Source organism: Myiozetetes cayanensis, unplaced genomic scaffold, assembly GCF_022539395.1.
Source record: "Myiozetetes cayanensis isolate MyiCay16 unplaced genomic scaffold, myiCay2020 scf1, whole genome shotgun sequence".
Taxonomy (NCBI): domain Eukaryota; kingdom Metazoa; phylum Chordata; class Aves; order Passeriformes; family Tyrannidae; genus Myiozetetes; species Myiozetetes cayanensis.
This window is the reverse complement of record NW_026086604.1, coordinates 60,188,811-60,209,870: the sequence shown is the minus strand read 5'-3', so window position 1 is coordinate 60,209,870 and position 21,060 is coordinate 60,188,811. Positions and strand designations below refer to the sequence as shown.

At 35.7% G+C, this 21,060-nt stretch overlaps 1 protein-coding gene across 6 annotated transcripts in view; it reads left to right on the top strand.

Annotated features, from left to right (window-relative positions):
* Window positions 1–21,060, top strand: part of LOC126648301 (uncharacterized) — a 21,697-nt gene extending 637 nt beyond the window's left edge. Inside the window, exons 1-17 of one of the 6 annotated variants that reach the window (XM_050331114.1) lie at window positions 132–827; window positions 1,706–1,774; window positions 2,231–2,261; window positions 3,353–3,412; window positions 3,740–3,820; window positions 4,088–4,224; window positions 6,052–6,174; window positions 7,698–7,740; window positions 8,853–8,972; window positions 9,800–9,914; window positions 11,930–11,975; window positions 12,293–12,355; window positions 14,432–14,539; window positions 15,585–15,681; window positions 16,680–16,880; window positions 19,446–19,529; window positions 20,598–21,060. In XM_050331114.1, coding sequence (XP_050187071.1) covers window positions 777–827; window positions 1,706–1,774; window positions 2,231–2,261; window positions 3,353–3,412; window positions 3,740–3,820; window positions 4,088–4,224; window positions 6,052–6,174; window positions 7,698–7,740; window positions 8,853–8,972; window positions 9,800–9,914; window positions 11,930–11,975; window positions 12,293–12,355; window positions 14,432–14,539; window positions 15,585–15,681; window positions 16,680–16,880; window positions 19,446–19,525 — 1,425 coding nt within the window. In that variant the 5' untranslated portion in view covers window positions 132–776 and the 3' untranslated portion in view covers window positions 19,526–19,529; window positions 20,598–21,060. The other 5 variants (XM_050331099.1, XM_050331105.1, XM_050331091.1 and 2 more) reach the window with 5 other exon arrangements.

Here is a 21,060-nt window from a genome sequence, read left to right as displayed (position 1 = left end):
CGGCTCCTGCCCGCGGAGAGCCGGGGCAGCGGCGAGGAGTCATCCCCCGGCCGGGCGGCCGGCGGGCAGGCGCCGGTGCGGCGGAGGGGAGCGCCGGCTGCCTCGGCTCCTCCGGGTACCCCCCGCTCCCGGGCCGCCGCCGTGAGCCGGGTGTCCCCGGCTCCATGCGGGAGCAGGTGCCCACGTCCTCCCCGGCGGGGCTGGAAGTGCCGGGAAGGACACGCTCCTGCCTGGAGCCTCTCTTCGCGTGGGGTTTGGAGCTTCGGCCGTCCCTCTCTCCTCTCTTTCTCCTTCCCTTTCTCCTTTCCTCCCTCCCCCCCGCGGCCCGGGTGGGACCGTGCGTCTCTTCCCAAAGCCCGCCGTGTCCCCCCCTGTGCCAGGGACACGCTCCGGGCGCTCCGTGCTGGCTCTTCCCTCTGTGTGTGTCATCTGTCCCAGCCCATGCGCGCAGTTCTATCCCAGGAAAGAAAGGGGAAGCTCTAAATGGTCCAGATTAGTTCTGTTTCAGGGCTGTGTGCGTAATCTTCTGGCGACTTTTATGTTTCCCGAGGGAAACTCTTGGAGAACAATTGTTTCTTTCCGCGCTGTACTTTTGCTCCCAAGTTAAAAATAGGATCGTTAGCCTGGAGATTTAAGGGCTGAGCGTAACTGAAGGCGAGGCACGAATTCCTTAGATAGGCGGAACAAAAAATAAAAATGATTTTGTGAAGCTAAAACAATAGTTTGCAATCTTTCTGCAATTTTCCCAGACTTTTTTTATTATCTAAAGACTGAATATGGACCCTGAAACTGAGATAAAGAAGCAAGTAAACCCTTACTACTGCAATGTAAGTATTTCTTATTGAAAATTGTAACTAATACAAAATAATTTTGGTGGAACAAAGTTGTACTAAACCAAGTATGAACGTTTTTGGTTTTGCTTTTGTTTTTTTCTCTTGAGGAAAATTGATAAATAGCTCTAGAATTGAAGTTATTTTACTGTCTTTGACTTGGATGTGTGTTAAGAACCAACTTATTAAAATGAATAATTTTAATAATATTATATTTCTAAATAAAGGCATTCTTTTTAAAGTGGAAGATTAAACTGAAGCTCCTGTTCAGAAAAAAAAAAATCCTAATTTCTCTGGTTGGCAGATTTATTGCTATTGGTTTTAAGCATCTTGGGTTTTTCAGAGGAGAAGAAAGTAATTTGGACTGCCGTTGTTCATTCACATGAATTTAAACATAGTCTGCTCCTGTTTTGAACTGGCCCAGGCATAAACCAGCTATGTGGAAAGCTACCTGAGTGAAGCAGACCCCAAAAAGATCAGACTAACTGTGTTAATTTGGATGCAACACTGCGAACTGGCTCATCTTAGACAGGTGTACTGGCTTGTGACAATTATGCTGTGCCTCTGGCTCAGACTTGTTTAAGAGTGCATGAGGAAGATCTTAGATATGTCTTATCCACACAGAGAAAATGTTATGAGATAGCTGCAGAGTTCTGAAGACATCTGAAATTTTTATGTGATGTGGAGATTCCTCTTCATTCTGCTGTCTTGGAGGCTCATAAAGAAAAGTTCTGAGAGGCTGTTTTAGTTTGTTTTTGGAGGAATAGTACTTTTGTGGAACTTACATGTACTGACAGTAGATCTGTTTTGGTATCAGTGGTATTCTATTTCTTTTTGTTTTTGTGCAATGCTAGAAATACTTCTCTTTGATCTAGATTTGCAAAATCTGGTGTGCTTCTGCACTAAACTTGCAGACTCACTTCCTTGGATTCAAACACAAGACGGTAAGATCAGTTTTTGAATGAACCTTTTGTCAGATTTTACAGATTTATTTAGCAAAGAATATGGGTTTGAATTCTAGTTTTTAATGTAGTCGTAAAACATGTAGTTTCAGATATTTAACTAGTTTTGCTGCTTTACTATCTTGTTTACTGCAATAAAGTAGAACTTGGTTCTACTGACAGTACATTAGTTCTGTCAGAAAATGTTACAACTTTGTGTCTAGTGAAGACAATACATGAGAATATGTGGCTGTTAATAAATACAGAACAGAATTACTTAAATAATAAACAATCTCAGAAAAAAAGGGCATTTATCTTTTTCAAATTTCTGTTCACCTTAGATAGTCTAGGGTGCTGGTGTTAATCTAAGTTATTTTATAAATAATAAAAGCCTTGCATTGTTGTTTTTTAAATCTTAAGTATCTTTCTTCATTGTTGGTTGATAACTTGGTAACTTAGGTAGAAGAAGCATTGAAAGCTCATGGCATTGGTAAGTGCAAGATTTTTTACTTCCTGCTGTGTTCTGTATCGGCGTCTTTCTCCCTGTCCCAATGTAATTGTTTATGAAACAAATGAGAAAAAGACTTTCTCAAGATTGTGCTTTAAGACAGAAAAGTCTTGTGTTCTTTAAAGACGTAACTGTCTAATACTACGTAAATCAATCAATAATATGAGCAAGAGGTATGCAAAATTGATTAATAAGCACTAGCTACAATACTAAAAATCACCCACATTAAAGTTTTGAGAAACCTTAAGGAATTCAAGACCTTAGACACCTTCAATATTTAAAATATATTTTTTAAAATTATATTTCTTAGCGCATGTAGAAATGTATATACTTCATATTTATTTTTAAAAGAGATTATCAAAAATATCTTAGATTACTTAAAATATCTTAATTAGTTAAAGCATAGTCCTTTTAATAGGTTTAAGATATCATTAAACCTTCCCTGGGTCGTTATGAACTGGTCTAATTTCAGAAGGAATGGAGGTCTAACTATGTTCACAATTGTTTTTCTGCTTCAGTTTCCTGATGGACCAAAATGTATTTACAGGTTTCTGCAGTGAACTGCTCCTAGAATTTGGCTTGAAAGTCACTGCCAAGTTATACGTAGTCATTGCACCTACCCAATCTGGGAATTTTTGTTTGGACATAAAGGAAATTTAAGTGATTAAATATTTGGCAGCTGGATGCTGCTGAAATTAATGCCCTGAAATTATTAGATGCCCTGAAATGTTTAGAGACACTGAATTTGATTGGTCTTCCTCTTTGCCTGCTTTGTTGAATTGCCTAAAACTAAATAACTTTGTTATTGTTTGTTGTGAATGTTTTTTGTCCATCTTTTGCCAAAAAAATATCTCATAGCACATTCAAAACTAAACATAGCTTAGTTTTCTCATGTCAACAAAAGCTCAGACAGTTTTCTCTAAAAAAAATCTGCTATCATACCAAATTGGATTTTGTACTAACAATTTTATTTCCATTTCTGGGGTGTTTTTTTTTTTGTTATTGTTTGTTGGTTTGGTTTGGTTTTGAGGGTTTTTGTTGTTTTTTTGTTTGTTTTTTTTTTTTTTTTTTAGTTAAAACAGCCAGTGGCTCTGGGGAGCAAGTGAAAACACCTGTAAAACTTCCTGATTATGGTAAGAACATTTAATGCTCACTCCCCTCCCCCCACCAAAAAAAAAAGAAAGAAAAAAAGGAAGAAATAAAAAATATTGAGGTACAATATTACAAATGGTGTCTAGACCTTAGCAGGTCATTGGGAATTATTAGTTTCTGTTCATTGTACTTTCCATTTTCAGTAATATTTTGTAATAATACTTAAAACAATATTTGCAAACTTAATGGTCTAAAACGAGTGAAAATAGGATTGGGGGGGATAATGTTTTATAATAACTAACTAAACTTAATTTGTGATGTGGGACCATGTCTGAGCAGGGATTCACTTGAATGTGAATTTCTTACAGTGCAAACTGAACCAGAGAGGTTTCATGGACAGACATTGGAAGAACAGCTTAATACATGTAAAGATTCAGAACCTGCACTTGGTGAGGGCTTTTAATACTGTAGTTGTTTGCTTGTATGATGTTTACCTTTAAGGAGTATGGATTAGTTTTTAAAATGTAAAATCAGGTAATGTGTAATAAAAGCTCATTATGGTTACACTGAGTAATCCTTTCCTTTAATGTCTATTTTGGAACTAGCACCAATGATTTATTTCCTAAGTTGTTTTTTGTTTTTTTGTTTTTTTTTTTTTTTTTTTTTTTTTTTTTTTTTTTTTTTTTTTTTTTTTTTTTTTTTTTTAATTAATCCAGGGCTTAATTATATAATTGAGTACCGATCAAAAGACAATTTTCCTTTCCTCTATGAATGTCAACTGTGCTGCTGTAAGACCGGACTGAATAACATGTTCATGCATGTTTGTGGTTCCAAGCATAGACTGGCATACCTGGTAAGTTCTTTTTGTTTGCTTTAATGAAATGATTTAAGGGGAGAATTTGCTGGTCATGTTTTGATAAAAAAAAAAAAAAAAAACACACCAAAAAAACCCCCACAAGATGTTATGTTTTGTGAAAATGTTTGTGTTTGTACTGCAACTGTCCCAATTATAATAAATAGACTTAAAATTCTTCTCACCAATAATGTGCATGCCTGTCCATTGCTTGACAGTGAGTTTTTAGTTTATTCTGTTTTGGTTTACCAGTAATGCCAATAATGAAATCTATAGTTAAAATTGACTAGAAGTAGGTTTTTGACCTGTTTTTGTATCATCTAAAAGAAAGGGATCAATGAAGAAACTGATCCAACTTTCAGATGCTTTAAAAGGAACATAATTATAAATATGATACATATTAGGTACAGGCTGTGACTTGAAATCAAGGGGAAAAACCCAACTTGTCTTCTCAGTTTTGAGGCTGGACAAGCCATGTGAGTGCTGTTGCCTGTTTTATGACAATTTGCAAAGCTCTCAAGGTTCACATCAGCCTATAAGTGTTTAAACACACTATTCTTTTCAGCATGTTTACAGAAATGAGGTTGTCCAGTCTTTAAATGTTTACTGGAATATATTTGTTTAGGATGGGCTTCAACCAAAACTGAGAAAGCAATATTCTGAAAGGCATCTTGATACTTTCCAATAAAAGTTGCTCGAAGTTGGTATTACATCCCACATATCTTAAAGTCATAGAGAGCTGAGTTTGTATAGCATTTTGAGGCAGTTTTAGAGCTAAAGTTATTAGGTGTGCCGTGATGAATCTGCAGTGATGTCTTTCATAAGTATCATGTTGTTTCTGGTCATTAATTCAGAGGTACATGCTGAATTTTGATGTTCTCAGCTATTGTATTTCTTGTTTACTATGAACTGTTTCCTGCAACTCTGAATCTTATGCTTGTTAACTGCATCTCTGCTATATTCGTTAATACTATAAAAGTATAATAATTCAACAAGGATAACTTTTAAGTTGTGCACCTGAGATCGATTAACCCTAGGCAGTGGAAAAGGCAGGAGACTAAATGACTGGAATTTGCTCTGCTGAAAAGGAGCTGGGGGTCCTGGTGGATAACAAGCTGAAAATAAGTAGTGTACCTTGGCATAAATGAAGGGTAACAGCAAGCTAAGCTAAGCTAAGCAAGGGTATAGCCAGTAGATCAAAAGAAGGGTTATTTCCCTCTCCTTGATACTTGCTAGGCCATATCCAGAATATTGTGTCCAGTTTTGTGCTACTGCAGACAGAAAGCTGTTGATGAAATTGAACAAGTCCATTGGAGAGCTGCCAAGATGGTCAGGGGGCTGAAGCACACTTGTGCTATGAGAAGTTAAGGTAATTGGCTTCATTCAGGCTGGAGAAGAAAAAGTGTCAGGGCCCTCCAGTACCTCAGGGGAGGTTTTTAAGAAGGAAGAACCAGACTTTTTATGGAGCTGCTTGGCAGGAAAATAAATTCTAATGGGATTTTCCTACTGGACATATGGAGGTTTTTCACTGTGAGGGCAGTCAAGCCCTGGAGCGGGTTGTACAGAGGGATGGGGGAATCTCTGCAAAGGTTTTTAACACCCAAGTGGACAAAGTCCCGTGCAAGCAGTTCAGCCATTAGTGCCAACCCTGTTCTGAGCTGAAGATTTGGCTTCAGGCCCCTAAATTATTCTGTGATTCTATGCATAATCATTTTAATAAGTTTTGCTATGTATATGTATAAGCTGATTTATCTCCCATGAGTATTAACTGTGCTAGGTTTGGAAGGAGTTATGTGATTTAAGGATTTGTGTTTCCTTATTTTCTAGAAACAACATTATCCTGAGATAGCAGAATCTGATGAAGTTAAGGGTAAAGGCTCTGAACTGAACAGGAAAGTTAGGCAAGTTGCATTAACAATTGAGAAGAAAGAAGGAAGAAAACAAATAAAGGTACATTTCTCTGAAGCTTCATATTTAATAAACAAGGTAATATCTGTTACAGTGGGCAGATTTGCTTTGGATGGTAGGAAAATCTTGCCATTTTAACCTTTATTACAGTTGCTTTTAGTAATTTTAGTAATTCCTCCAGGATTATTCTGGATACAATTTCCCATTGAACACTACCATCATAAGTATTTCTCGTTTGAAATAATACTTATGCTACCTGAGTTTATAGAAGTAGGACTCTAGAGTGCACAAATAACGAAAAATACCTATACTAATATTTAATCAATTCTCAGCTCTGTGTGTGTGTAAAATAACCTTCCTTACTGTTGCTTGGAAACTACCTTTATGATTCTTCTCGATCAGTTTCTGCTTTGTTAGCACCTCGGGGCAATTTTCTGGGGAGCCAGGTAAAATTTCTGATAGTAGAGAGGCAAGTATGGGAACTTGCAGGTTGATAGGAGATTATAAGCAGTGCCATGGGATATCAGGAGCACCGTAAACTTCAGTTCTTGGGGAGCTGCGACCTTGGAAGCATGTTTATGTGAAGATATTTTCGTATTGCTCTCTGTTTATATTTACACCACAGTAGTATTTGTAATAGGCAAAGTTGCTCTTGAGGTGTTCCTTACCACTGATTCGTGACAAGCTTATTGAGGTGCTCAGTGTTCTTTATGGTATGCATTAAATTTGTTTTCTCCATCACCTTCAACGTCTGTCAGCATCCTGCTTGATAAGCAGCATTTCTTGACTAGATCAGTTGCTAATGCTACTTAATGTGCATAGGTGTCTCTTTTCAAAGTGGAGTTCACAAGGTTCCTGTGTTAAAGCTGGCTGTGTCCTGCCCATCTGAAAAGAGGCACGTGTTTCTTTCAGGGTGATACTATCAGGCCTAGGCTCAAAGATGAGAGCTTGCACTCATCCTACTCATTTTTGAAGAAAAGCAAGTACAGCAGTATTGGAAGATCAAGCCAAGAACGAATGCTGTGGAAGGGAAAGATTTCAGATTATCAAATCTGTTCTGTCTGCATATCTTTCATTTTTAACTTCTGCATACAAAGAAACCCAAAACTGACTATTGGCAGCAACTTTTTCATTTGACCTATTTAAATTTCTTTTTGACTGAAGACTGTTTCTTTTACTTGAGATTTTTGCCCATGGATATAGAAACAATCAGTTCCATCTATATTTTGTAGACCTTTCTGCTTCTCTTGGTAGTTTCATTCTTGATTTAAGGAACTTTTAAACAGAGCACATATAACTTGGTTTAATTTTACTGCTGTATCTTCTGAAACCAGCTGATTGATTTTTTTTAATTTATTTTTTTTTTGAGATCCAACAGAAATTTAATTGTGGTAAACAAGTGTTAGGGTAACTAACTTTCTGCTTTTTAGAATATCCATTAAGGAATTTACACATATGTGTTTTACAGTACTGGTTATATATTCTTTAAAAAAAATTAAGTCTGATGGAATACTGATGGAATAAGAATCCACAGAATAACTAACATAAATGGGTTTTATTTTTAGGTTGTTACAGATGCTCCAACAATGAGGAAGAGATGGCAAGAATGTAAGTGTGCTGAGTGGGATGTAAATTGTCCATTTCTAGTTTGGGTAAACTCCTTTGATCTAAATCGGCTTGATTTAAGGAAAATTTGAAATATTTGGTCAGGAATTGTTCTGAGCTGCATTTTGGACAGTTTACATTGAAAATCTGATGGATGAAGAAGTTCTTTCATTGTCCCCATAACTGGAGAGACCTGTTTTACGTGGTTTTGTTCTCTCTCCATTTTTCCATTCCAGTCTCCCTCATTTCCCAGGGTCCTTTACCTATGATTTCTTTTTGTCTGGTAACTAATGTAGTCTCTACTGCCAGCTACTCAGCAGCATTTTGGTGAATTGGGCAAAAGGAACAGGTTGGAGCTCTATATGTGTATTTAATTTGCAATACAAAAAGCCACACAGAATTCTTAAGGCATAGCTATAGATGTCATTTAAAGCTGTGGAAGAAAACTTTCAGTTTTTATACCAGCCATTGATACTCACAAAACTGTAGGAATTTGGTGCCTGCGAGAGTTCCCCACTAATTTTAATCTTTTAAAACTCATTGTAGTACAAGGATGGACAGACAGTACGGTTGCATGCCACTTTAGGAAATGGCTAAAACTTGCTACAAGACCCTCATTCTTAGACCTGGCTGAAAAATAAAGATTTGAATTAAACTAATGTACTTAATTTTAAGATATATTAGTATGTAGATAGTATCTTAAAATAGCTCAGTAGAAGTACTGAGATGATTTAGATTAGCAGTGTCATACTCTGAAGAGGAAAAATAGCAATTTCGAATCTAGGAAAGTGGTTTGAAATAGGTTGAGTCCTGTTCAAACTACATTTCTTGACTGTAACCTGTTGGGTGATATGTCTAATTTTGCATGTGACTGTGCATTTATAAACTTTACACAGTTTAAGAAATGAGTGCATGTATAAAATATTTAAAACTTTGTTACTAGTTTGTAGTTCGTATTTAATATGCTGTCACATAATAATGCTTATAAAATTATTCTTTGTGTTTGTAACTACCATTGCACAGAAACGGAGCTAGTTGAAATTGAGGTGCAGTTTTAGAACCCTCCTCTATCAAGATAATGTCCATTATGTTACATTTCAAGCATGTTTGTTTAGATTCTAATGCAGATAACAGCCCTTCAAAAGCTAAAGTTCAGCATGTGGATGCGTCGCTTAGTAATGCAGATAAAGCAGATAGTAAAAATACAGATGGGAAACTGCCAGAATCTATTCAAGGTAAGAGGAAAAATTATTTTTTTATTATGTTTTTTTCTAACTTTCACCAGTGCATTAATTATTTACTGTGTATGTGCCTATTTATAACTTCCACTGTTGAGTTATAGAAGGTGAATTTGCACAGTGTGCGGATGGGCTTGGGGTCTGTGGCAGAGGAAAGAATAATCCCAGTGGTTGCAAAGAAGAGAGTCCTGTTTTTCTTAACATTGCTGGATACTTTGGAACAGAAACAAGACAAGATTCGCAATTACCAAATTTTACTATGCATGTTTTTGGAGGGTGGGCACAGACTCTTTTTGGGCATATAAGCTGTTTTTCGATGTCAAGAAAAAAAATAGGAACAGCTGCATGCCACACTGTTTAGAGCACAAGAAGAATAGAAAGGAAATAGATTGGATAGATTTTCTCTTTTTTCTTTTTTTTTTTTTTTTTGAATGACATCTAAAATATTTGACTAATCCTTATTGTATTGAAATCAAAGCCAGAATTAAATATAAAAATCAGTGACCACCACATAACTGAAAAACATCAGAAGTTGCTACTTGGTTGTAGACCTAATGTCAAAAGTGAGATTGGGATTTTGTCTAACTGCATTATAATTGCTCTCATTCAGAACATTTCTGATCAGAAATAAAAATTTGTTCTTCATGATTGAACCAAATCTTTGATTTTAGGTTCAGTTTTTTATTTTATTTCTTCACAAGATACCTTACTTCCACCTTCAGGTTTTACTGATGCTATCTGTAAAAAAATATTCTAAACAAATAGTACTTTTAAATTAAATTATTAGGAAAACATTACTTAATATACTGTTTTTATTGTTTTAAATGGAAATAATGTTCAAGAGGAGAAGGAAAAAAGTCAGAAAGAACGAGCAAAACCAGATGAGAAGGTCAAACCTAATAAGGCTATTGAAAGCAGCAAAGGCAACAACTCAGAAAGGTAAAAGAAACAAAAAAATCCACCACCTCCAAACCCCTTTAAATTTACGTAAAGTAAAATATTGTAGATTATAACTGTGTACACTGGATTTGCATAAAAGTAAAATCCTTGTCTTCTGAAATTGTGCTCAGCTGTAAACTTCTCTCATCAACAGAAAACCTGGTGTACGTAAGGTGACCTCACATTTTGCTCTGGATGCAACTGGGTTTTGTATTTAATTGTGTTATCCTTAAGGTATAATCATCATGTGCTGCTCAAAAACATTCAAAAAGAATGTTTCCTCACGGTTTAAAACCATCTCTGTTACGGGTTTATGTCGAAAAATTAGGGTGGTATATGAATGGATTTTGGAAGGGTATCAGTAGATGTAACAACTGGGATTCATCTTTACAAAGGGTTTCACGGAGGGACAATTAGAAGTACTGTGTTCTAAAGTGGTGAAACTGTGCTTGCTGCTTGTAAGCATCTTATTAATAACAGTATTGTGAGTTCAGTTTGAACTATCAGCCTTTGTGTGAGGAGGGCATGTCCAACATCAGTCATCTCTGTGTAACAGCAGGAACCACAGGAAAGTGTCCAATAAGGGATATACGTGCATCAACCCAAACACAAGATTTCTGTTCTGACAATTAGGTCTTTGGTTTTGCTCTTAAAGACGTTCTCTTGGATTTTTTTTAAACTTTAAACCAGTAATATCCCTCCCAGACATGGAGGGCTAATGCCTTTGTCTTGCTGACTGTTCCCCGGTAAAAAGTTGTTCCTGAAATATATTTTTGAAGAACTTTTGCCTCTTTCTGGTGTAACCATTACAGAAAAGTATCAATTGAAATGAGGTTCAGGTCCAGGTTTATGAGTACTTTTGTTTATTTGTCTTTCAAGTAAGTTTAACAGTTCTGAATCTGGAAAGTACACTGGTTTGTGAAAACTTTAAACATAGGGAACTCATAAAAGCTCAGCTATCCACATCTGGAAATGCTGCTGTCTATTTCTACCCAATACTGGTGCTCATTGTGCAGTCCTGTATTTTAAATTTTAAGAACAGCATCCTTTGGAAAATCACTCAATGTTATTCTTTTAATCTGTTTCAAATGGATCCTGGGTAACTATGAGCAGCCAGGTGTTTCGGTGAAAGATTGATTTGGAAGTTAGTTACTAAATTAGGATTTCAGCTTGTTCCTTTACTGTTTATTTTTGTGAGACTACTGAGAGATGTGAACTGAATATATAGTTTCTTAAAAGGAATAAGATCAGATTCTCATCAACAGCAAGCTGTCAAATGATGCTTCCACTTAGAGATTCTGCAATATCTGTCTGAGAATTTCTATGACTCCTTATTTCTTTGAAGTTCTGAACAGTCATCTGAAGGTGGAAATTATTTTTTTTTCATCTGTTTTTTTACTACACTTTTATTCCTAAGTAAAGTTTCAAGAAAGAGGAGAGCTTAGGCATGGCAGTCATAAGTTTTTGGTTCATTTAAGAAACACCCAGCCACCCTTAGACCTGATTCCTGGGCTCACAAATAGGTGGAATGTATCTATAGTAGTTGTAATTGCAGAACAGCATAAATATGGGTTAGTAACATTTATTCAATATTTCTGGGTCTACATTGTAAAACACTTCTTTTTATGGACAAATATTTGAAAAGGCAAGTTTGTGAAGTGCTGATAAAAAACATACTGTAATTAGAAGCCTTGTCTTTCTGCAATGTGTACAAAAATCTTACAGCTATTACTACCAATGTCAAACTTTTTTATTAACTCTGGGTTTTTAAACTTATGTGCTAGATAATCACACTAAAAAAAAAACCAAAGCAAAAATTAATAAGTAATTTTTATGAAGATATCTGGGACCACTGGGATTTCTCAAAGGAAATAATATGTGACCTTTCTTTTAAGAGTGTGTTAGAACTACTGTAGTAGTAGTGTATCAGGAATTTAAACTGATTATCAGTTATTGGCTGGCTACACATTTTTACTGGATCAATCAACTGACTGTTTTATTTATTCTATTTTAAGGTGTGAGACCGATGAACAATTGCAGGAAGAAAACAAGGGAGTTGAGGTGAATATTTTTCTATTAATGGATTGCTTCAATTTTCAAATAGTTGGGAAAATAATTACTTTAATATATGATTGACAGTGGTGCTTCCTTATTCAAATTAATAATAATAATTATGACAATAAATAATATCTAACAAGTTGTTGAGGCAAAACTATTAACAACAAGGCCTTTTCTGACTTTGTTATGAAAACCTATGTATACATTTCATATAAGCACAAACAATTAGAGCAAGAATTTTAGAGTAACCATAATTGTCGCTGCTTAATTATATTTACTGCACATAATAGATCTCTGGGCTTCTTTTTTTTTATGTTAAACAGCAAGAACTTACAGCAAATCCTGAAGAATTCACTAGCCAAGAAGAACTTTTGAGTTATTTGGTGAGTGCTAAATCTTACCTTGCAATGTAATTTTTGGGAAAAAAAAAATAAAAAAAATATCACTTATCTACTAAATCTAAAATTTAGGCAGTCTGGTAATCCAACAACATATTTTGTCAGAAGGCAGGATTCAGAATAAAATGACTGAATTTTTAATATATCTATTAATTCTCAAGTTTCTAGACATAGTTTTTACCAAAGTACTGGTTTGCTGTCAGAGGAATGACTTGCTTTAATGAAAATTAATATATTTTTTCTCAACTGTAGCTTAATTTCACTCCTTAACTACATGCTTAAGTAGAATGGCTTTTTTAATTTTTTTCTCCTTTTTTTTTTCATAACTGGTCTATGATTTTCAACTGAGGAATTTGGAAAGATGTAATTCAATAATGGAAGGAAGCAGAAAGAAGATAAATATATGAAATATGTAGAAAGGAAAAAAACAATTTTTAAGAAATAAAGTGCAAGTTGTATGTTTAAGCCAAACCCTCCCCACCCCAAAACGCCATAAAACTACAAAAACCTGCCTATTCTCTCTCTCTGTAAAGTAAGTGGCAGAACCCCAGAATTCCGTTCAGTTGTTGAAAGTATGTATTATGTACACAGTCACAGCAGTGACAGAATCAATAAGAGTGGAAAACTAGCAGCTGCCAGTTGTTAGATGTATCAACAACATTCAGGTCTTGCATACAGAAATGGTGATTTTAGTAAAAGCATCAGTGACAAACTACGAAAATCTTTACTGGTAGTTGCTGTGACTGAGCTACTGCATGGTAATTTAGGCACTACTGACTATCATAGAATCTTTCTTCCTCTTTTTTATGGGGAATTATTAGTTGTAAAGGGTGAGCCTTGTTAATAAAACTTGCATTTGTTTTGAGGTATTTTCTTGCTTAGTATGATTGTCCTCCAAGAATAGAAGGACTGTTGGGAATGTGATTGGAACAATGTTCTGTTTTGGAAAGTTTTTTTGGGAATTGTTTAATATTAACACCTACAGTCATACACTGCATTGTATGTTTCTATTGCTATTGGATACAAAAGGTTTATTACGTGATGGATACACTAAGATGCAAGCAGTCTTTTTAGACACTTTTTTGGACTTGCTCTTCAAACTGTGAAAAGTTATTTATGAATTATCCTTATTGTATACTTTTTTGATTGTGAAAATCAGTATGCTGAGCATACTATTAAAATAGTATGCTGAGATTTGACATTAAAATAATCATATTTCTTGTATTACCTCAGCAAAGATATCATTGCTCAAATTTAATCTTCTTTTTCCACCTAGCTTTTGACAAGATTTTAATTAAATATGACTCGTGCAAACCAGGAGAGATAAATACTGTTAGTGTTAAAAACATAATACCTATTATGCTGTCACATAACACACTTAATGCTAGTTTTTTATTACTTTTTTCCATTGTTTGGAGTGTGCAGAAGACTGGATTGTTAGGACAGACCTGGAGTTCTGTTACATTATGCCCAGTGCAAGTGTTTTCAGCAGAACTGAAAAGAGGATGACACATGGGCTGTTGGTGTTAGAACGTGCTCCCCTACTAGAGCTTCATGGCTTCAAGACTGCTTTTTCCTTAGGCTTTTGGGGAAGGAGAAGGTTGGTGTAAGGCAAGGCAGCATGCATTTTAAATTCAATAGCGTTCTGGCTTTTTGCTACTTCCTAGAGAAATGGGTTATGACTATATTGCCTCAGGGAGTGTGTACACATTCATTTGTATGTAGGTATCTTGGGAAGAGATCAAAATACTTAGAGAAAGGCATTATCTTCTATATATTTCCAGGTGCATTCTTGGGTTGTTCCTCTTCAAAGGATTGTATTGGGTAGCTGCAGCTTCCTTCTGTTAGGATTCTCTTTCATTCCACTTCCCTGCCCCAAATTTATAGGATGGAAAATCAAAACAGTATTTGCTTTACAATTTCAGCCATGTCTGACAGAAGGATAGAGACATAATGAAAATGAGGTTCCTGCAGGTTTGTTTGTAAATTGTGATCCTTCAGTCTTTCAGAGGGGAAATGTTCTATTTTATGTTGGTTTATTACTTTTTTTTTTCCCCCTAGCAAAGTTTTGAGATACTGAATGAAGATGACGCTTCATTTATCCTAAAAGTTACACAGACTCTTACAGATGCCCTGGTGGAATATCGTCAGCAGAGTGCATCAAACAAAGTAATGTGGATTTTTTTTTAAAATTTTTTTCTACAAATCTGTAGATTCCTGTGATTATACTTTTTATTCCTGTGATTATGATTTTTATTATTATAGATAGTTCAGTGAAACAAAATTGCTGTGGAGACAGTGTTATAAGTTTTGTCTATTAAATATGCAAATTTTTGTAGTGATGATAGTATAAAATTTTAGCTTTTCTGTTGAGGAGTCTTAATTTCTGTTCAAAGGTGCTTGCACTTTTCTTGTTTTTAATAGAAACTAAAAATCATCTTGTCTCGTTTCCCCATGCTTTTCCTTACATTTAGGTTTTTCTGCTATTTTTTCCCCTTTTAACTTAAGCTTTTCTCATCTCTGAGAAAGACAGTCTTGCTCTGTATCCTGTTTCTGTTCCCAGCCTTCGCTTTATTCACCACATATTTAGGCATCACTGACATCAATTTTCCTTCTTATGCAACTTTTGGTCCTACTCTTTGGACCGTTCTCTTGGAGTTCTTCTTCCACTATTAGAAACCCAGTTTTCCCCCTCTCTGCTATTATCTTTGACTGAGTTGTCTTTACATAGGTGGTACGTATGGAGGTGTTTCCAGTACTTCTTTGAGGCTGCTGACATGTTACAAAACAATCAAGTTCTGGCTGAAGTAACTTTTAACTCATTAGTCGTAGAAAACCAAAATGTTTTCCCACATTAGGCCTTGTTAGTATTCTAAACTGTGATCTTTCAACTGTTAATTTTTTAACTAAATCTTTTGAGTATAAAATGCTATCTTTTTAGACCTGACAGAGTGAGAACTAGGCTCAGTAAGTATCACTTCATTGCCTGATACAGAGCTTTCTCTGATGTAGAGAGATACCATGGGCAGTGTATACACAGAAGTCCATTATCAGCTCTATGATTTTCAGAGAAATACTTGATTTTTCAGATTTGATAGCAGAAATACTGGTCTTTTCCTTGGTTTGTGATCATTAAAAAATTCAGTAGTTCATAATTTTAAGAGGTTGTCCAGATGACATTCTGAAAACTTTTTTTTTTTTTTCAAACTCATAGGACCACTTAGAAGATGAATATAATGGAGAAGCAGCATTGGAATGTTCCACAGAACAGTCTGATCTGACTTCAGCAGATGTTAGTGACTCTGACACTGGTAATGTCAGCTTTGCAATCTTTAATGTGCTTTGATCTTAACACTGAACCTTGCATAACATGAACCTTTTTTTCCTGCTTCTCTAGAAGCAGAGCCTAAAGGCAGAATAAAGCCAGAGTCAAGTAACATAAATTAATAGTTTTGGGGTGGGCTTTTTCCCATCTTTACAAATATTAGAAAGGAAAGACTATTAAAAAACATTGATCCTACTTAACTGTAGGATTTGGGGAGAAATTGAGTTAGTGTCAACTCTGACTTTCTTCTGTTCAGAAGCAACTGTTCCTAAGGAGATTTTCAAAGTTTCTCTGGCTTTTTTTTCCTTCCCTCCCAATATTTCTTTCCCTTCTTGTTGGAGAAGATGCTTACTGCAGGTCTAGTCAAATTGATAGGCTAGTGGAAAGAAAGTTATGTTGTATAGGATGGATAATGCTCTTTAATACCTGAATACTGCAGCTACTTGGCCTCGGTAATCTGATTAATTTTTTCAAAGAATCCTGGATTCCTCTGAGGTCAATTCCCTCTAATATAAACAAATGGCTATTTTTCTCAAACATAGGAATTACAATCATATGCTTGGGAAGGCAAGATACCCATGATACTAGTGAAGTTCTTTGTATGATTTTTTTCTGTGTGATGTCAATTTTCTCTTTTTTCTAGGAAGTTTGGCTTTTGAAAACCTCAATTAATGCAATGGTAATAACAAAAATCACAGTGACTTACAACAGATGAGATTTGAAACTTTTATTCCCTTTTTGTAAGCATAATACAAATAGCTTTCACCTACCTCCCCACCCTTGCTTCTCCAGGGTTTTCCATAAATGGAAAGCATTCCTGACTCTTGGTTGTTTGAAAATGTAGCAGTCAGATGTGAACCTTACCAGCAATGCTGCTGTGCCAGACTGGAAACGCTTCTTTTGAAAAGCCCTATTTAGAGAGACACAAAATGAAGTCTCTAAAGAATCTTCTCTTACTGAAAAACAGTATTTCTCTTCTTTAAGACTATTCAAGCAGCAGATCAGCTAAGCAGTCCTTATCAGTAAATGGAGGAGATGAACGCCAAAACTTTTCAACTGGCTCCTCAGACGCAGCATATGAGAACAACGTCATGACTGAATTTTTGAACAGTGTAAGAAATATGAATGTTGAGGAAGTTACTGCTACTCTACACAAAATAGCAGCAGCAAATCCAGCTTTCAGAGGTAATTTACATGCAAACACACAGAAAAATTTATATAAAAATGTACATAACTTTTAAAAATGTACATATTTTGTTAGCTCTGTGCAATAGTAAGGGTCAAAGAACTTTGAGGTATTAAGGAGGGCTGAAGAGACTTCTTTTTTTTTCCCCCCCTTTAATTTTTGCAGGTTCCAGTTTAGGAATGATAATTCAAAATGATTGCCTTCCTGTAAAGGCATCAATAATTGCTGAATTTTTTGAAAATTCTTTTCTCATTTTTACATAGTAATATTTGCATGGTGAGAGACAGTAAACTAAAACCAAGCATATTGTTATTAGAAAAAAACAGAATCATTTGCCTGTGCTATAAGTGGGAAAACCCTGGTTTTGTGAATACCGACAGCGAAGAAATTTTTACTCACGGTAAAAACTTTACACTTCTTGAAGGAATTGTATTTGCACAGTAACGAAGTAACAGTGAATCAGAGACAAGTAGTCTTTCTTTTGCTTACAAGTTTCTAAAAAGTTTCTGCTATTAAACCTTCCCATATCTTCAGTCAACTAATACCCTTTCTTCAGAAGTTTCCAATGTACATTTTTGAGTTTCTCAGAGTGCGTTTAGAGTCATAAAGGTTTAAAAAAAGAACACTAAAGGTGAGTACATTGTAGGGAAACCTAAGATATTCTTTAGCTGGTGTGCTCACTGGGTGGAAGGAACTGGAGAGACTGCAGTCCGTGCCATAACCACTCATGGGGCGTGTGTGCACGTACGCACACAACTCAGAGTGAGAAAGAAAGAAAACCTTGATGTTGTACAAGCACCCTTTGCAATAGCCAAAGTAGGGGTATGTTATCAACACTGTTTTGGCCACAAATCCAAAGCACAGCACGACATGCTATGAAGTAGAGTTAACTCCATTCCAGACAAAGCCAGTACAGGGTTCCAGGTGATCTTTGAAAGTGTCAGCTTCTGTTGGACAGGTGAACAGAAACTGTTTAGAAAAACAAGGTAGGGATTAGTGGACACCTGGACAAACGTGATCTGCTTAGAGTGGTTGCTGCAGAGTAAATATGGTTTTTGTGATAAGAAAAGCTTACTTACAGTCTTTCTGGAGTTGTTTGAAAGGGGTCAGCAAAGGAGTCAAATAAAAGTGATCCAGTTCACTTAGCCTGTCTAGAATTCCAAGAAGCTTTTGACTCTTATCAGAGGCTTTTAAGGGAACTAAGTGGCTGTGGGGAAAGAGAAAAATCCTTGTATTGTTTAAATAATAAAGAGATAGCAAGTGGGCAATTATCTTTTACAATAAAAAGAGGTTCCAGAAGGGAATCGTGGACCTGTGCTGTTTTGTATTTTTACAAATGACCTGGAAAAAGGGATAAGTGTCTGGATGACAAAATTTTGTTTAATTTGAACCAGTTAAAAGTGTTGGTTGACCTGAAGAATTTCAAAAGCTCCTTATAAGATCAGTGGAAGTAGCAACTTGTCAGTCAGAAGAATATGTTGAATACAGGGAATTAAGGAAAGAATGGAAATAAAGATGGGGGAAGTCATATTACTATTGCATAAACTCATACTTTACCTGTATCTGACATAGGGCAAAGGGTTTCCCTTATTTCAGATAAAGGACTTCAATGCTGCAAAAGGTTTAGAGACAGCAATAAAATATGGGAATATCTTCCATATAAGTAGATGCAATAGAAAGCTATGACTCTTTTTGGCCTGGTAAAGAGATGCCTAACATACTGTAACAGAGATTTGTAAAATCATGAGTGGATGGAGACAACAGACAGGATTCTGTTCTCTCCTATATAAACTTGGAGTAGTGTGGGAGTCCAGCATGGACAAGAAGAGATGGTTCTTATTGCACTAGTAAGTGGATGATCTATGGAACTCCTAGCAAAAGGATACTGTGGATACAAAAATGTTACATGTTTCCTTGATTTCGCTGTCTGGCCCAGACTGGGCAAGTGTTTGGAGGAGAGAACTGTTGAAAAGTTTACCCTATCAGACTTTCACCAGAAAGTTTCCTGAGCTGAAGACAATATGAGGTGAGGAGAACATGGTATTCCCACACCCCGCCAAGTGTCAGGCACAAATGTCCTGCTTTTACTCTTCCCTTAGCATTTAGTTATGGGTGCTGAATGTTTACTATTGCCACTTGAATAGTCCCCATGTTTTGTCTACTTCTCCTCTCAGGCTCCTGAAGTCGTGGGCATTGATTTCATCAAAGCAACATGGCCTTTTTGCTTGGGTTTAGAGGAGGACACTTTAGCTTTTTGTTACAGTCATAAAATCAAACATTTCTGGTCGTGGTTTCCTGATTAACAGCTGCAGATCTTTGAAAGCTGGGGTAGAGGGGCAAGACAGACTCTTTAAGAGAATCAGTAGAGCTGTTCATAGCAATATACAGTTAACAGTTTCCAGGCACATTCTGGTTGTTAACAGTTACAGTATTTTTCATTTTTCATTTAAGACCCAAACTCACCTCAGCATCCAAATGTTTCCATAGAAATTTTGGTTTTAAATGAATTTTATAATAAAATGGCTTATTTTCTGGTTTTGTTTGTTTTTTTGCCTTTAACTAAGGGATTGATATTCCGAATGTTATAAGGATCCTGGCTGAAAGTGGAACCTTGAGGAGACCAAGCAACGGCAGCACACAGTGACATGGTGATTAACAGGGTTAATATAGCAATGTTTACTTTCTGTAAGTTTGTTGTTTTACCTAATGCGAGCTTAACAGAGTTGATTTTATTATGTGTAGGTTTTTTACAGTGTTATTTTAATTAAGTTAATAACTTGGTTTTGAGATTCTTGTTATTTATTTCTCCATGTAGCTGAAATTTCTATATTATGGAAAGGTTGTAAAGCTCATGTTCTTTCTTTTCATGTAAAACATATTTTTAAAACAGGTAGCTTGTGTTCTTCAGTATCATTAAATATATCAAGTACATTGAAAGTCTAATCTTTTCTTATTGTTTGTCCTTTTACAAGGAGTTATCAGCAGAATGAACTACTGCAGTCAGCAGTACAAATTAATACTACAAGAAATACTCGGAAGTTATTCCCTGTGGCTGCTGGGCCTCAAAATCTTTTGTAATCAAAGCCTCTCTTCCCTGTAAGGGTTATGAATAGGTCTCCACATTTTTCTAAAATAAAGACTATAAATAATAATCAAAAATCAGTGCTGTCAGTCTAGTTCTGAGTTGAGAAGTGCCTGGATTATAGCAAATTTAGGGAGCCTAGATAAAGCCTGGAAGCTTTAACAAAGTCAAACGAAGTTGGCTATGCTTGAAAATTATTGAATATGTCCCAAGAAATCTAACTAGACTCTGCTTAAGAGGTACTGATATGGTAGCAAAAGTGTCTTTTGTCTTTTTTATCCCACCAGTAGGAGAAGGAAATGAAAGCTGGGTTATTCTGTCCTTCAGGCTCTTAACGTTAGCTTTTTTCCAACTAAAGTACTAGTGGTTTTGACTGAACGTAAAGGTCTGTATAGTAATGGCTTCTTATGTAGGATGGTGAAAAAAGTTTTGGATGGTTATAAATTAGTGTGCTTGAGAAAAAAAATTTTTTTTTAAAAGTTAAATTTTGTAATTAAAATTTGCTTCCTGCTTATGATGTTGGGTAGTGTTCAGTGGTTCTAATTAAAGCTCTTCAGCTTTGCAGCCAAATGCTGGTATAATATAGACATGCTGGGGCCAGATGGTAAATGAACCTTTTAATGTTAACTTACAGTTTTTTGGAGATCTGGATGGAACTGAGAATCCTCCTCCTGATGGTTTCACGTCTTCATGTCATGGAATGCAATAAAACTAAGGTAACGAAGGTAACAAAGAAAGGTAACAAAAAAAGCAGCAACAAAATTTATTAGTTTTATTCTATAAACAGACACAGGAAGGAAAACAATTCACTGACAAAGAAATTAAAACACAAACCACTGTTTTAAAGAAACTCTCAAGTAGTTCTGGAATGCAACTAAATCTGCTCGTGTCAGAAGCAAAGGTGGAATCGGAGTTCTTACAGTTCATTTACTCTCTATGTCTAGGGACAGTATTAATGCCTTCTTAATGAAGGTGAACTTGATCACCTTGATCTTCAAATTCTGAATTCTGAAAGTAGAAATAGAAACATCTTTTTTCTGTTTGTTTTCAAAGTGTAGAACATTATGTGAATTAAAATAATAAAATGAGAAAGTTCA